Below are 15,730 nucleotides of genomic sequence, written 5' to 3' on the forward strand. Positions count from 1 at the left end.
AGAGCGACCCCATGTGGATTGTGCGACGACGCAAGCAACCCAACAACATCTGAATCGATTGAACCCACGCAAGTTTTTATTCAACTACCAGTGACGTTTGTGTGTCCTAATGTCAAGCTGTTTTGCTTCATCATCTGTACTGATTCTTCAAGTTTATCTGTTAATAAATTTCTAACGACACCCTTGTCAAAATTCTTGATTATTTTATCATAAATGCGACTACAACGAACAGGCATACTGTTTTGAATAACTTTTTTTTAATCACAGCGGCAAAACAATCCAACTCTATTTACAGAACAAAAATAATGCCCCAACAATCGCATCGCAATACCTTTTTTCTATTGAAAAGAGGTAAACGAAATCGGCATCCGATGGCTCGAATAGTGTTATGTGGTGACACAAAATGCTCGCCCAACGGTGAACTGAAGTATGTACTTGCCTACCTCCTAAAGAGACCCTGTAGTGTGACACGATGACGCGAGCGACGCAGGTTCAGTCAGTTCCAGTTCTGCCAGTGAGCGTCCGTCAGCTCAACGAAACCAACGCGCAATATACGGAGCTTCGTTCGGTTAAGTCAGTCGCTAATGCGCCGCCGGAACGCGATCATCGCGATAGCGTGTAGGAACTAAAAGGAACTACGAATAGTAACGTAAGCGAAAGCAACCGATTACGCGCGGGACCGTTTTATCAGCTGATACGCGCCACGGGGTGTTAACGAGGGTTGAGCCTGTTGTGAAGTTTTGAGTGTCACTGTTGTTGATGTTAGGTGAAACAAATAAGAAGTTGTTGTCATTATCACAAATGAAAGGTGATTTGTCAATTTTACTGTGCTTGTTGGGTTTGGTGACGACTAGAAGAATTGCCGATGCAGCTGACACAAAATAAATGCCTCGTTGATTGTAACATATGATATGCTAATGCTTGACAGAAACAAGATATAGCTTTGTTGCTGCTCGATCCTCACCCCAGTAAGTGATTGTTACTCGCAAACTTAATGGTAAATGTATCCGCGTGTCTCGAAATTCAAAACCATGTGCAGGAAATCAAGTTATGAAAAATACGAATCTCTACGAATTGCGCTGTAAACGATTCGGTAATGGAACGCCAACCGTAACATCATCACTCACATCATTTGTCCGACTAGGGAAGATTTCAGTTTTACGTTGGCGTAGGTGGAGGCGTTGATTGATGATTACCTCCCCTGCTGAGCACCGATAGATATGGCCATCGTCGTCAGGGATTGGTACCGGGAAAGCCGGTCTCGGAATGTTTCGCGAAGATCACCATCGTTGCTACGACAACAAACGCAACGGGCGCGATCGGATCGCACCGTAGTTCATAGACGAGGCGGCCGTTTCATCACCTCTGTGGGGTATCGATCAAGGTAGGCCTGATTAGGTTATGTTGTGTTTTACTGATCTACAAGAAAGTTTTGCTTGTTTGCTAGTCTATTAACAGTACAATGAATAAATGTTTCTGGCAAACCAGTCAATCAAGCTTATAAATGGAGTTTAAATATGTTATATTATACGATTTAGATTGTGAAACTGAACATAATAATACTCATGGCTCATAACGCAAATTGTTTGCATCTATTTCATATTTATCTATATTGTACTTATACACTATATTTACTAAAGGTTATTTACTTCAGAAAAAACTGTATCAGCTTTTTCGTAAAATAATAACAAATATTTTTTTTTTCTTCATCTCTAATTTATTTGACACGGCACAAATACAATTTAATGTTTAACGGCGCCAATTATATCTGGTAGCTTACTTTCTAAAGTATCTTGATAACTAAAAGCAAATTTTTTATCCTCGCTGCCGACTACGAGCTGAAACTAAATCTAACTTAAAGCTAGAATGTTTTGCATTAAAAGCACTGATTTGTTGTTTGATGGTTTTCCATCGCCATAGGTAAGCAGCATATTGAATATGTTCCGCTGCTGGGCCCTATAACAAATAATTGTTGATTGTTAATCAAAAGAAAAGTTAAATAGAAAATTTGGTTTAGGTCATGAATATATTTATACATTTGGTGCAAATTTTAAAATAATAACAAGTCCTTATTATATAACATGTTGTTCTGGAGATATTCAGAATTAAAGTAGGATTTTTTGTATCGTAAAAATATACAAATTCACTTGAAGTCTTGCTTGTTCCAATCGCCGTTTATTGACTGAGTTCTATGTGAAGGCGTTGACAATGTAAATTAACTATTGCAGCAATCAAGCTAATGATACAGCGACTATCTGAGGGACTATTATTCGGGTCCTAAAGCTATACCAGTTTTTATAAATTTATTTTATATAATTACACTCTTTCAGCTGATATATAAAAATCAGAAAACCGTGTTAAACTTTAGAACCCAATTGGCTAGATTTTAAAGCTGACAATTTTATTACATTCTGTTCTTATCCCTTTACTAAACTAAACTGCAATTCAGTTTGCAGTTGCTTATTAGCCAATATAGGGTTTTGTTTGATATAAAAAATGGTCAATAAAATACTGACTTAATAAAGTTAATACGTGATGCAGGGTGGCCACCCAACCGGGAAAACCGGGAGAACCGGGAAAAACTTGGAATCGTTTGGAACCGGGAAACACCGGGAAAAAAACGGGAATTTCACTGAACATCAAAGCCGGGGTGAGATTGTGCCATACATAAACCCATTTTTCTCAGCCATCTCATGGCGATTACAAGACCAAAATTTCTTAAGTGAGTTTCCTCGAATACTTAACCAAAAAAGACTTGTCCTGTGACCCAGAAAAGATGGCTGACATATCTTACAGTCAGTGGTGGGCACCGCTAACCGAAAATTTAGCGACGCTAATCGCTAAGTCGCTAACCGGAAAATTTAGCTCGATAATCGCTAAACGCTAAACGCTAAGCCCACATTAGCGGAACTTTCGCTAATCGCCAATCGCTAACTTTTTAATATGTAAAAAGTCATATCGCTATATTTATTGCTCATGTTTTGTGAGATTTGGACCACTTTGATCTGTTTTGGTTAAACAAACGAAAACAATTACTTTTTAAAGCATTTACAATAAGAGGTTCACGAAACGGTATTCATATTTGATTTTGTAAAAACAAGAAAGACGAAAGTTATGTAGCTTGCATTGAAAATAGATACTCTTAGGAATGTTTTCATGAAAATTCAATTATTATCTGAATCGAAAAAATAGAACCAAAGTTCTCATAATTTCAAGTGCATTGCAATTTACCAAAGTTCTTGGTGTGCCAAAAATTCAATCTAGACCTTGTGCTTGTTCTTCAAAATGCTCCTGTGGCTTGTACGATAACTGGAACTCCATTCTAGGGTAAAAAACTGACAAAAGTAACTTTCGCAGTAAAGTAAGTTCATCTTTCGAAGCATTTTACGTACGCCATCAGCAATTCACAGTTTTTCCTAATATTTCTATTGTCGCTTCTCCACAAAATTTAGCGAATTAGCGATTAGCGTTTCGAAGGCCAAAATTTTAGCGACGCTAACAGTTTCGCTAACCAGCTTAAAAATTAGCGAAATCGCTAAATCGTTAACTGAATTTTAGCGTCGCTAATTAACGAATTAGCGGAATGGTGCCCACCACTGCTTACAGTGCATAAAACAGTTTTTGTTTTTATTCATCTTCCTCTTGAAAGCTAACTTGACCAAGGTAAGCTCCCCGGAAGTAGCATTCAAATGGCTCGAATTTCGCCTAGAGCAAATGGTTCACAACGGTAATCTCGCGGGAACTGTAGCTGATAGATGTCGTCAAGAATACTCACAACTATTGAGTATGCATTCGACGAAGACATTGCTGACTTCCTACCTTGATACTTTTTGTAGAGCTCTGATAGCGGCTTCAGGCAAGAAACTTCCTAACTTTACTGTGTTTATTAAGAAGATTCTGATTCTATCGCATGGCAATGCCACGTTGGAGCGAGGTTTCTCCGTGAACAAGGAAAGCGTAGTCATGAATTTGGAAAAATACAGACTTGTAGCGCAGCGCTTGGTGTACGATACAGTACAGGTTGCCGGAGGAGGACACGAAATTGATATTGATGAGAAGATGCGTGAGCTGCTGAAGTAACGTGTTTTAAGTGTTATGAAAATACTCTTTCATATATTCAATCTTATCTGGTTGAGGTGAGGGATTCCTTCAAACTTAATTTGGCCTAGAATTCCTCGTTGATGAGTAATATATGCGTTGTTTATAAGATACTTTTAGACATCTCCTCTCGGAAAGGTGACACCCGTCGCATTTTTCGATTTTTTGCGACTATATCTCTTGATTTCAATGCGGCTGAACACGTCAAGAAGTAACTATATTGAGATGTAAACCGAAAGTACTATTAACCAGGAAAAATATTTGAACGAACCGGGAAAAACCGGGAGAAAACCGGGAATTTAATTTCGGGTTTTGAGTGGCCACCCTGATGATGTTCGCTTATTCGTCAACCGGGCGTTGGGATCAATACCTCGTGATGTTATAGAGGTTGATGTAGAAGAGGTTCGCACAGCAATTCGAAAACTGAAATCGTCGGTTGTAGCTGGGTCCGATGGTATACCATCCATTGTCCTGAAGCTATGTGCTGAGTCTATTGCAACTCCGCTGACTATCATTTTCAACGCGTAGGTAACTATCACAGACAAAATTCTCAAAGATGGTGAAACAATTATTTCTGTTTCCTATTCACAAGAAAGGGAGAAACTTGATGCCGGCAACTATCGACGGATAACATCATCATGCACTGGGTCTAAATTTTTTTAAATCTTAGTTGGAGATGTTCTATTTGCTGCAGTCCGTTCATATATTTTTGATTTTAACAGCTAAAGGGCTCGAATTAGGAAGTAATGTGTTTTCAATTTCAATGTTTAGGTTTTTTTAAGTTTTAAGTGGTCTGACGAATGAAAATGGCCTCAGACTAATCGACTTCGCCACCTCCAAGAACATGGCCATACGTAGCACCTTCTTTCAGCATAGCCTCCATCATAGACTCACCTGGAGATCACCGAATAGAACAGAAACACAAATCGACCACGTTTTGATAGATGGTCGGCACTTCTCGGACATTATCGATGTCAGATTACATCGAGGCGCTAACGTCGATTCGGATCACTACCTAGTGATGGTTAAGATACGCCAAAAACTATCCGTTGTGAATAACATACGGTACCGTCGCCCGCCACGGTATAATCTCGCGCGACTGAAGCAACACGACATCGCAACACAGTACGCGTCATCGCTCGAAGCTGCACTGCCAGACGAGGGAGAGCTTGCCGTGCCGTGAAAACAGCTATCAGCAGTGCTGCAGAGGAAGTCCTGGGACACGTGCAACCGAATCGACGTAACGAGTGGTTTGACGAAGAATGCCGGCAGATTTTGGACGAGAAGAACGCAGCGCGAGCAACAATGCTGCGTAGAGCCACCCGTCAGAATGTGGAGCGATATAGAATGAAACGGAGGCAGCAAATCCAACTCTTCAAGGAAAAAAAGCGTCGCCAGGAAGAGGAGGAATGTGAAGAACTCGAGCAGCTGCACGGCACACACGAAACACAAAAGTTCTACCAGAAACTCAACGGATCCCGCAGAGGCTTTGTCCCACGAGCCGAAATGTGTAGGGATAAGAATGGAGGCATTTTGACGGATGATCGTGAGGTGATCGAAAGGTGGAAGCAGCACTACGATGAACACCTGAATGGCGTGCAAACAGGAGACCACAACAGGAGCGGAGAAGACGTGGTCGGTGCTACGAACGACGAAGATGTGTCACCCCCAACAATGAGCGAAGTTAAGGATGCGATCCGGCAGCTCAAGAACAAAAAAGCGGCCGGAAAAGACGGCATCGGAGCTGAGCTTATTAAGATGGGCCCCGACAAACTGGCTAGCTCGCTGCATCGGCTGATCGTCGAGATCTGGGAAACAAAACAGCTACCAGAGGAGTGGAAAGAAGGGGTTCTCTGCCCCATATACAAAAAGGGCGACAAACTAGACTGCGAGAACTATCGAGCGATCACAGTCCTGAATGCCGCCTACGAGGTGTTTTCCCAGGTCATCTTCCAACGCCTGTCACCATTAGCCAACAGGTTTGTAGGAAGCTATCAGGCCGGCTTCATGGAAGGACGGTCTACGACTGACCAAATCTTTACACTGCGGTAGATCCTCCAAAAGTGCCGTGAGTTTAGAGCTACACACCATCTTTTCATCGATTTTAAAGCTGCATACGATTCAATAAACCGACAAGAGCTATGGAAAATTCTAGACGAAAACGGCTTCCCGGGCAAGCTGACAAGACTGATTAAGGCTACGATGGAGGATGTGAAGTGTTGTGTGAGAATTTCGGGTGGAACGTCGGACCCATTCGAGTCTCACAGGGGGCTCCGACAAGGTGATGGTCTCTCCTGCTTATTGTTTAACGTCGCGCTAGAGGGTGTTATGAGACGAGCGGGGTTTGACATGCGGGACACGATTTTCAACAGATCAGGTCAATTTATTTGCTTTGCGGATGACGTGGATATTGTCGGCAGAAAATTTGAGACGGTGGCAGACCAGTATACCCGACTGAAACGTGAAGCAGATAGGATCGGACTGAAGATTAATACGTCAAAAACTAAGTATATGCTTGCAGGTGGGTCCGAGCACGACAGGGCACGCCTAGGCAATACGGTAACAATCGACGGGGATGAGTTCGAGGTGGTCGACGAGTTTGTGTACCTCGGCTCTCTGGTAACTGAGAATAACGATACCAGCGGGGAGATAAGGAGACGTATTATCAGTGGAAGTCGTGCCTACTATGGGCTTCATAAAAACTACAGTCGCATAATCTGAGTCTTCGCACCAAGTGTATCCTGTACAAAACGCTAATAAGACCGGTCGTTCTCTACGGGCATGAGACGTGGACAATGCTCGAGGAGGACTTGCGAGCACTCGGAGTTTTTGAACGTCGGGTGCTAAGAACCATCTTTGGCGGTGTGCAGGAGAACGGAGTGTGGAGGCGTAGGATGAACCACGAGCTTGCGCGGCTCTACGGTGAACCCAGTATACAGAAAGTGGCTAAAGCTGGAAGGATACGCTGGGCAGGGTATGTAGCTAGAATGCCGGAGAGCTACCCTGCAAAATTGGTGTTCGCTTCAAATCCGGCGGGAACGAGAAGACGAGGGGCGCAACGAGCGAAATGGGTGGACCAGATGGAGCACGATCTGCAAAGTACCGGGTGCCCGCGGAACTGGAGGCAGGCAGCCATGACCGAGTGAATTTGCGGAACCACGTTATGCAGGCCATGTCTTAGGACGTACGGCCATCTAAGTAAGTTAGTGGTTAATTTGTGAGTTCGAAATCCAATTTGTGGTAATTTGTGGTTGAGCGATTTCCGAGAAATTTTCAAAAAACTGAGTCAAGCCATCTTGAAACATGATTTTGCTTCAAATGAATCGGACAACGATGATAGGGTGACTGATCGTGGTTCGCACCTATCTCATTGTTTTCCATGGCACCCTAGGAATGAATGCAAGATTTTTGTGAAATTGCAATACTTTTCAACTAAAATTTGGACTAAATATAAAGAGCAACTGTAGACGATTAAATTTGTTGACTTTAAAAACACCTGATGTCTAGTAAATATTAATTGTATGAGTTTCAATGCAAGCGCAATTTTGATCCTGGTTCGTGCCATGCTGATCTTGGTTCGCACCATTTATGATCTTGGTTCGTGCTAATGAAAAATAGAAGTGCAGCATTGGAAATTGAAGGGATGCACGGAATATAAACGACCTTTTGTGTCAAATACAGTTATATTCTCCATGTATCTACTTAGCAGTGTGAAAAAAAACTTGTACATAATTAGTATTCACAATATTTCGAACAATATGAATTCAGACATTTTTTTAACAGAAATTTGTTTTGAGGGTTTCACACTTTTTTCTGTACGGACTTCCTAACTCCGCTCTGAATTGTTGATCTATCGTGAACCTGTCACTGCATGTGTTCGAGCATTTACTTCAGTTGAAGAGATCTTCGAATTCGCTGAACCGTCGAACAAATTCCTCCGTAAAGTGACTATAGACCACCATATACAACAATATTAGGACCTATGTTTTATATGCTGACTCGGGGCAACCCAATGTAATATTTGTTGAATTTAATGTTAGTTCGTAATGTTTGTAGTTTTATTATTGACAAATTGTAAATGTGTAAAATTGTCAACGTATTCTTAACAAAAGATGATGGGGTTTTTATGCCTCCATGAGGATGGCCTCAAAAGGCTTTTCCCCATCCACTAACTTTCATGGAGACCAATATTGTCAGATGAAAATAGATAATAAATAAATAAATATCGTGAGATATGCCGGGGTGTCTGCTTTACCCGCACTTTTATTATTAGCAATACCGCTATTAAGAAGTGGCATGCTTATTATTATTTTATTCATGGTGGTGTGTAATATGATTTTTTTCTTCCTTTTTTACTCTTACTGCTCTACTATACAGAGTTTTGTTCCTCCTGCCGAATATCGCCACTTTTAATTTCTGTGACAAGTTTCGGAGGCTTCTTCTGGCCAGTTTTATTGTAAGAGACTTATGTATTTTCTTATCCTTTTTTATTGGCTTTTCACGGTGAGAAAATATAATTTTCTCACCCGAAAAAGCCAATAGAAAAAGGATAAGTAAATACTCACGGTGATCAACCCAACCAATACTTATTTATTTTAATGACCAGATAATCAATATTAACTTGCTTTGTTAGTTAAATTATTGTTTTTTTATCCAATTCCTGCGTTTCATAGAAAACTCCGACTGTTTGTTTCGATTTTTCGCGACGTTTTTCCAAAGCGATTGACTGAAACTCTCAGGTTTAAAATAAACAATGCGCACTGCCTCTAGCAGCGAGTTGGGGAAACTGTTAGGACGAACCACGAACATTTGCAGCGCGAACCAGGATCAAAAAACTATTATTGTATTATTTAAAAAAAATCACAATCGGAGACTTTTTTCTATAATAAAAGTTTGAATACTGGTAAATTATAGGTGGATCGACTTTTTAAAATTATTTTGAAGTTTTACATTACGAGCTAACATACTTTAGAGAAGCTTTAACAGACTGCTTCGGTGAAGACATTGGCAGCTGAATTTACTTTAATGAAAAGTTGAGCTATCAGGGCTAGTTGAAGTAGTTTCCTTTAGGAAAAAATCAAAGGTATGTTTTGTTGAAAAATAGAAGCATAGAATTTAAAATCTTTGACTATTCAGTGATTTATCGATGATTTAGTTAACAGCACGAACCAGGATCAGTTTTTGCATAGTGCGAACCACGATCAATCACCCTACATCAATCGAAAGCTCCTAATTTGTGGTTCACGAAAATGTAATTTTGAGGTCATAATTACTAGTGTTTGTACAGAAATTTGTGTTTTATTGTTCACGTAGTTCTACGTTTTGTTTATTTGTTGTTGACGTTGCTGGCCGCTAGTGGCGTTGGCTGTTTACGGTGTTTGGCAATGCTATAATGAGTGTGCATGTGGGGAATATGGTAAATATCATTATTGTTCGATTTAAATTTTTACATTGGTATAGATTTATGATTTACTGACTAGTAAGTATAAAAAAGGTTTCTGCACCACTACGTGGATTAATTCTGGTTTTTGAATCATATTGAAATTTAGTTTTATTTTCAATTTCTTTGATTCATAAGTTTTTTTCTTAACGGTGTATATTTTTCACAAGGCATTAGTAATTCTCTAGTACACTAAAGTCGCTTTTTACGCGGGGGATACGTGCCGCGTAAAAAGAAACCGCGTAGAAAAAAACCACGTGAATTCCGGAATCTACGTAAAAAAACCGCGTAAAAAGCGACCTTAGTGTACTACAGTTTTTCTGTACATACAACGGTTTCCTAGCCAAGATGCTTAAAAGCAAAGCAAAGCCTTAGTGCAACTTGGAACTCGACCTTCTGTTTTTTATTATACATGGGCTTCGCAGTGTACAGGACAAGTGTTAAGTGTACAGGACAACAATTGCGGGGCTTGCGCTACGATCCTACTGACACTAACAGTCTCTCCCGAGCCGAGACTCGAACCTACGACGACTAGCTTGTTAGGCCAACATCATACCTCGAGGCCATCTGGGAGAGCTAAGCTAAGGTGCTTAGAATGCTTAAAAATGAAAATATCTCAGTGGTCTAAAAACTTTCTCCATCTGTGAAAAATGCTAACTTTGCTAAGCCGTGTGCAAAGTTCCATTCTAATATGGTCGATAAAATTGTTGCGAATTTCCAAATCATTCGGCATGATTTTGCTCAATTAATTTTACAACCAATTTGATAGCTTACTTATTCATTAAAATTTTATTATATTTGTAGTTTTCTAATATCTCCATTTCAATCAATTCGGTTCCAGATGAACTTCCAGATGACTTCCAGATGAATTTTAAGAATTTTCTTAGTCGAATGTTTCGCTTCTGCTGTTGATGTTAATGATCTGATTTTTTTTAAATTCTCTCAATTGACAGTACATTTTAAAATTTCTGACAAACATTTGATAATTTTTAAAATGTGTAATTATTTTTTTCAACGCCTAAAATTTATTCTTACTTTCTGCACTGTGTCCAAACGTTTATGTGCTTTTAATACTTGTTTAAGCATATTCTTATTGATTTTAGTGCTATAAATCAATTTTGTTTTTTTTTCTGAATAAACCAAATCAATTTTAAAATCATCCTTTCGGGTTCAATGCATGTTGATTTTATTCAGTTCTTTTTTTTTTTTTTCATTTTAAAAATGGTTCAAGTTGATTTTACAAATTTTTCAAAATCATGACAAATCGTGAAATAGCAAGTGTGTTTGCTTAGTTCCCCGAGTCTCGATATTTACCATATTCCCCACACGCACACTCATTATAGCAGTGCCAAACACCGTAAACAGCTAACGCCACTAGCGGCCAGACGCGTCAACAACAAATAAACAAAGCGTAGAACTACGTGAACAATAAAACATAAATTTCTGTACAAACACTTGTAATTATGACCTTAAAATTACATTTTCGTGAACCACAAATTAAGAGCTTTCGATTGATGTATATATCATCGTTGTCCGATTCATTTGAAGCAAAATCATGTTTCAAGATGGCTTGACTCAGTTTTTTGAAAATTTCTCGGAAACCGCTTAACCACAAATTACGAAAAATTGGATTTCAAACTCACAAATTAACCACTAAATATTGGTGATAAAAGAGTTAAAAAAATTATTTAGTCAAGCCATCATGATATATGCCGGAATGCGTAACCTAACTGGGATAAATGTGCAATGTAGCACGGACATCAACTCGCCAAATAGTGATAAACCTGCTCGTGCGCACTTAGCGTAGGCTGGGGCATATCATAATAAATCAAATAATGGTCGCAGTGGTTCACTCTCCTACAAGGGGAATAAAATAGATGACAGTAGCCGAAATAAAACATAAATGGTATGAAACGGCTCGAATCGAAAAAGCCTAACGAAACGCTCAATTTCATATCATTGCTTCGAAAATAGTAAGCTCTAGTCAGAACAATGCTTTCAACGAAATTAATTACGGTTCCTGTGTGTTTAGAAATGATCCAACTGACGTTTTTTTTTTTTCTTCATCAACTGACGCTCTTGCTGTTAAGTGTTTATTTATTTGTTTATTTTCTATTATTCATCCGACACATGGTCTTAATGAATTGGTGGCTGGGAAAAACCGCCTTAAGGAAATACGTAGCGGTTTTCAAAGCGGCCAAAAAACCCAGCATCTTGATAACAGGAAGATTACAAACATTTAACAATACTTTACTATACAAGAATATATAACAATTAAACAATTAAGAGTAGTCAAGTGCTAAAATTGAAAATTTTGTCCGTTCAAATTATATACTCCTCTGCGAGATGACGGATGGGTTCATGTAGGCCATAATCAGTACGTTGCGGATGTAGCTATAGGAGTCGCTGAGAACGAGAGGGGCAGTGCAATTGAAGTAAAGACAGGATGTTGGGGCAACCATAGAAGCCAGTTAGCATTTTATGTGCAGTTTTAACAATGATGTCCTTCCGTCGCCGTTCTATTGGTGCTATACCAACCAGCGCACAGAGATCCTCATAGGGCGGCAGCATGTCAGGGTTTCTCCAAGGCAGGGTACGGCAAATTCTTCGGACGAAAAGCTTTTGCACACGTTCAACGCGTTGGGCCCAAAACTCGTAATATGGGTTCCTCACGGCGCAGGCAAACTTCAAAATGGAACGTACCAGTGAACAATAGAGGGTTCTCATGGTACCAGAATCATCAAATTCTTTTCCGATTCTCTTACCTAGGCCAAGTTGCCGGTTGGCTTTATCGATAATCGAGGTATAGTGTTACCTAAACGTAAGTTTAGTGTCGAGTATAGTACCAAGATCAGAAACAACGTCGCAACGCGTAAAGTTCATTCCAGCAATGTGGTAATCATAAAGCAGAGGCTGTTTTTTTCGGCTAAAGCTAATTACGAAACATTTAGGGATACTTATCGACATATGATTAAGACGGTACCAATAATCGTAAAGGTCTGGAGTCTGGTGCAATCGTCGGGAGTTTGAATGAGACTTTGCAGCGTACAATATAGATTTGCAGCGTACAATAGTCTCGTGCCTGGAGGCAATAGTCGGGTTATATCATTTATAAATAAGGGAAACAGCAGAGGTCCTAAGATACTGCCATGAGGCAATCCAGAGTTGCTACAGAACCAGCTAGATTGCGACGTACCCAGTTTAACGGCAGTTTTGCGACCACGAAGGTTTGAACTAATCCTTGCAACCCTCTCAGTTGAAGCACCTAATTCATCGCATTTAGTGCAGCTTTTAGGTCCGTATAAACCGCATGAACTTGATTTAGTTTTCCATCGATATCATATTAAAATTTTGATGCATACCTCGTAAGCAAGGTGATTGAATTCCAGAAGGTGAGTCGTCACGGATCTGCCGAAGTTAAAAAAATGCTGAGCAGTGGAGATGTAGTTTTTCGCTCGAAACATTAGATGATCGTAAACTACGGCCACCAAAACTTTCGAGCAGGCACAGAGGAATCAAATCCCACGATAATAATCACTATAATCACTACACATTGCGTATATCGCCCTTTTTGAAAACCGGGAACATGTAGCTTTTTTTCAGCTGCGAGGGAATTGTTGACACTGCAGAGAAATGTATTGCTAATAACTTTGAACAATTGGATAATTGCGATTAATCATGTAACTTGTAAATGGAACTTAAATTAATATCTCTAGATGCAGTTGGTATAAAATAACTAAAGAAATTCTTTCGCATATGTAATCCGAAAGTATGGCCATAGACTAGCAGACGTATAACACTGCTTATGCTTGTAAGAAAAATATACAGTTATATGTTATCACCTTGCTTTGAAGCTTGCATTTTAAACTCTTTCAAAACACGCAATTATTAAATCTTTGACCTAACCTCGTTGGAAACCTTTGCTGCATATCGTGTGCAGTCTCTGTTCAACTGCAATCTTCTACAGAACTACAAGATTTAGCCAGTACTTTTGGGACTATATTTTGTTTCATATTTTTTTCATGTCATGAGAATATTACATAAATTATTCAACGCCTATGCAAGAAACAAACATCACCAATCTGGATCATGTAAATACATCACATCGCTTGGACCGTCGAAACTGCGATTGGGTTAACAGGGGTAGACTAGCGAAACAATGATTGAAACGCCGCACCATTGCCACTGCGTTGGCGGTAACAGTTGATTTTCTCTTTCACACACAATTCCTTGATGCAGCAGTCCAGTTCAATAAGAGCGCATCACTCGGGATGCTATGATGAGCAGATCGACAGATAGCCTCGCGGAACTGTGCAAAAAGAAGACACACCAGGAGAGGAAAAGTCTCGGCAGCTGGATCCTGTCGGAGCGTGAGGTACACCTCACAGTCGAAATGTACAATTTGAAATGCAAAACTGCACATGCATTTTTTCACTCTTGTTTGTCCAGTGTGCATGTCCTGCTGACAACTGGTTTGAGAAAAGGAAAGCAAAAAGAAACTTGTTGCGCGACGGATTATACCCCCACGTACAAGAGGGCCAGAGTGAGGACCGTGGAGGCGTTGCGCAAACAATGGATTTGATTAATTCAACTTTTCTCCTCGTCCTGCATGCAATCCAGGGCACGACACCAACGACAGACAGTCAATTCTGATGCCGGTGATCTCTTTTCAATCAGAAATGTCTACGTCCTCCGCATAGTCGGTAGATCTGCTGCGCGCCCACTCGGCCGACCCGGCAACGCCAGAGCACGTGTGTGTGGGATTACACCGAAGGTTCGCAAAGAGGAACTACCAAGTAAGAGTCGTTCGTAGAGGATCAAGCCAATTTATTCGGGCAATCTAATAACAATAGAATTAAATTTACATCTACGACAGCGGCGGCGGCGTTATTTTTTTTTGCACATCGTTGGAGGTTAAGGCATAGTGTGTAGGTGGACTAAGCTTAGACAGTGGGTTTGAGTATGGCAGACCATCGATGTGGGTCTTATAACACTTCAAATTTTATTTATAAGCAAATTGCTTCGGGCTGCCACCTGAAGGTGTTAAACCATTTGTATCGGAAATATAGAGCTAAATCTTTCTCCTTTAAAAAGATATAAACTATAAAATATAAAAAAATACTGAAGCGTAATCCAAAACGTACTGTCGATGAAAAATGGTCGTTTATTCAAACGTACGTGATCAACTATTTAGAGGTTCGAAATTACATATTCCAGGATATTTGTATGTATGTTGGCTCAAAGCATAGGTGCAGCACCCAATTTGCATTGAGCTTCCCCATTGCCAGCCGTTTCGACTCCCTTCAGCACTGATCGTTGTGCTGTTATTGTGTGTAAATATGATCACCTACGTAGCCACCAGCGAAGATGACAATTTCGATTCTTCTTTTACGATTTAACATGCACCATATCCGACCCTTCCTACTTAACCTACCTAGCCATGCGGACGGAGTACGAGAGGAAAAATCTTCCCGATCGGTATTCAGAAGTGTTTATCTTTCCTCCGTACTTCTTTATCAACTGCTTCGTTCGCTGATGCCGAAACAGTGTTGCCCTGCACTGCACTGCATCGATATTGGCCCGTAAGCAAACGGTCACATCAGTTCGGATAACGCAAGGCAAGTCTGTAGTTTATGAATTCCATTTTCTACGGTACCACGAATGTACCGGAACATAAATTATTGGTCTTACTTTTTCTCGTAACCATTCAGCTGCAGGATATACCGAATCACCGTGTCGGTGATGATAAATTACAAAACAAACAACAAAATCTTCTTATGTTAAGGTAAAATTATATTATATCACCTGATATCTGTTGTACCTACCATCAGTGCAGTTAGCAGTGGGATGGATGCATTGGTTGGTTTCAAAGTGTACAGTAGCGAAATCGATGTTCGATTTCCGATTGGGTTGTGGATTATTATTTTTGGCTTCCCGATTATACGGGCGTAATACACATATATTAGGTTTATATCTTCTTACGTTATTCATAAGAAGTTGATATCAAGATATAACATAACAAGTTGATATCAAAATAAAAACATTTATTTTTACTTGTTGAAGCCAATTTTTCCAAAGCGGGTAGATTTAGTGCAATTGAAAACGAGTGTACTAACTTTTTACAACTTTTGATAACAAGATGATTTTGCTGCAACCTGGTGGGTAGTCAGCCTATACAACAGAGAGACGCCG

General features: G+C 40.0%; 1 protein-coding gene across 1 annotated transcript in view; it reads left to right on the top strand.

The window, feature by feature from the left end:
• Window positions 1-461: 461 nt before the first annotated feature.
• Window positions 462-15,730, top strand: part of LOC129725896 (leucine-rich repeat transmembrane protein FLRT3) — a 96,583-nt gene continuing 81,314 nt past the window's right edge. The window contains exon 1 of the mRNA XM_055682294.1: window positions 462-1,384. Coding sequence (XP_055538269.1) covers window positions 1,221-1,384 — 164 coding nt within the window. The 5' untranslated portion in view covers window positions 462-1,220. The remainder of the gene's footprint in view (window positions 1,385-15,730) is intronic.

The sequence above is a fragment of the Wyeomyia smithii genome, chromosome 2 (genome assembly GCF_029784165.1).
Source record: "Wyeomyia smithii strain HCP4-BCI-WySm-NY-G18 chromosome 2, ASM2978416v1, whole genome shotgun sequence".
Classification (NCBI taxonomy): domain Eukaryota; kingdom Metazoa; phylum Arthropoda; class Insecta; order Diptera; family Culicidae; genus Wyeomyia; species Wyeomyia smithii.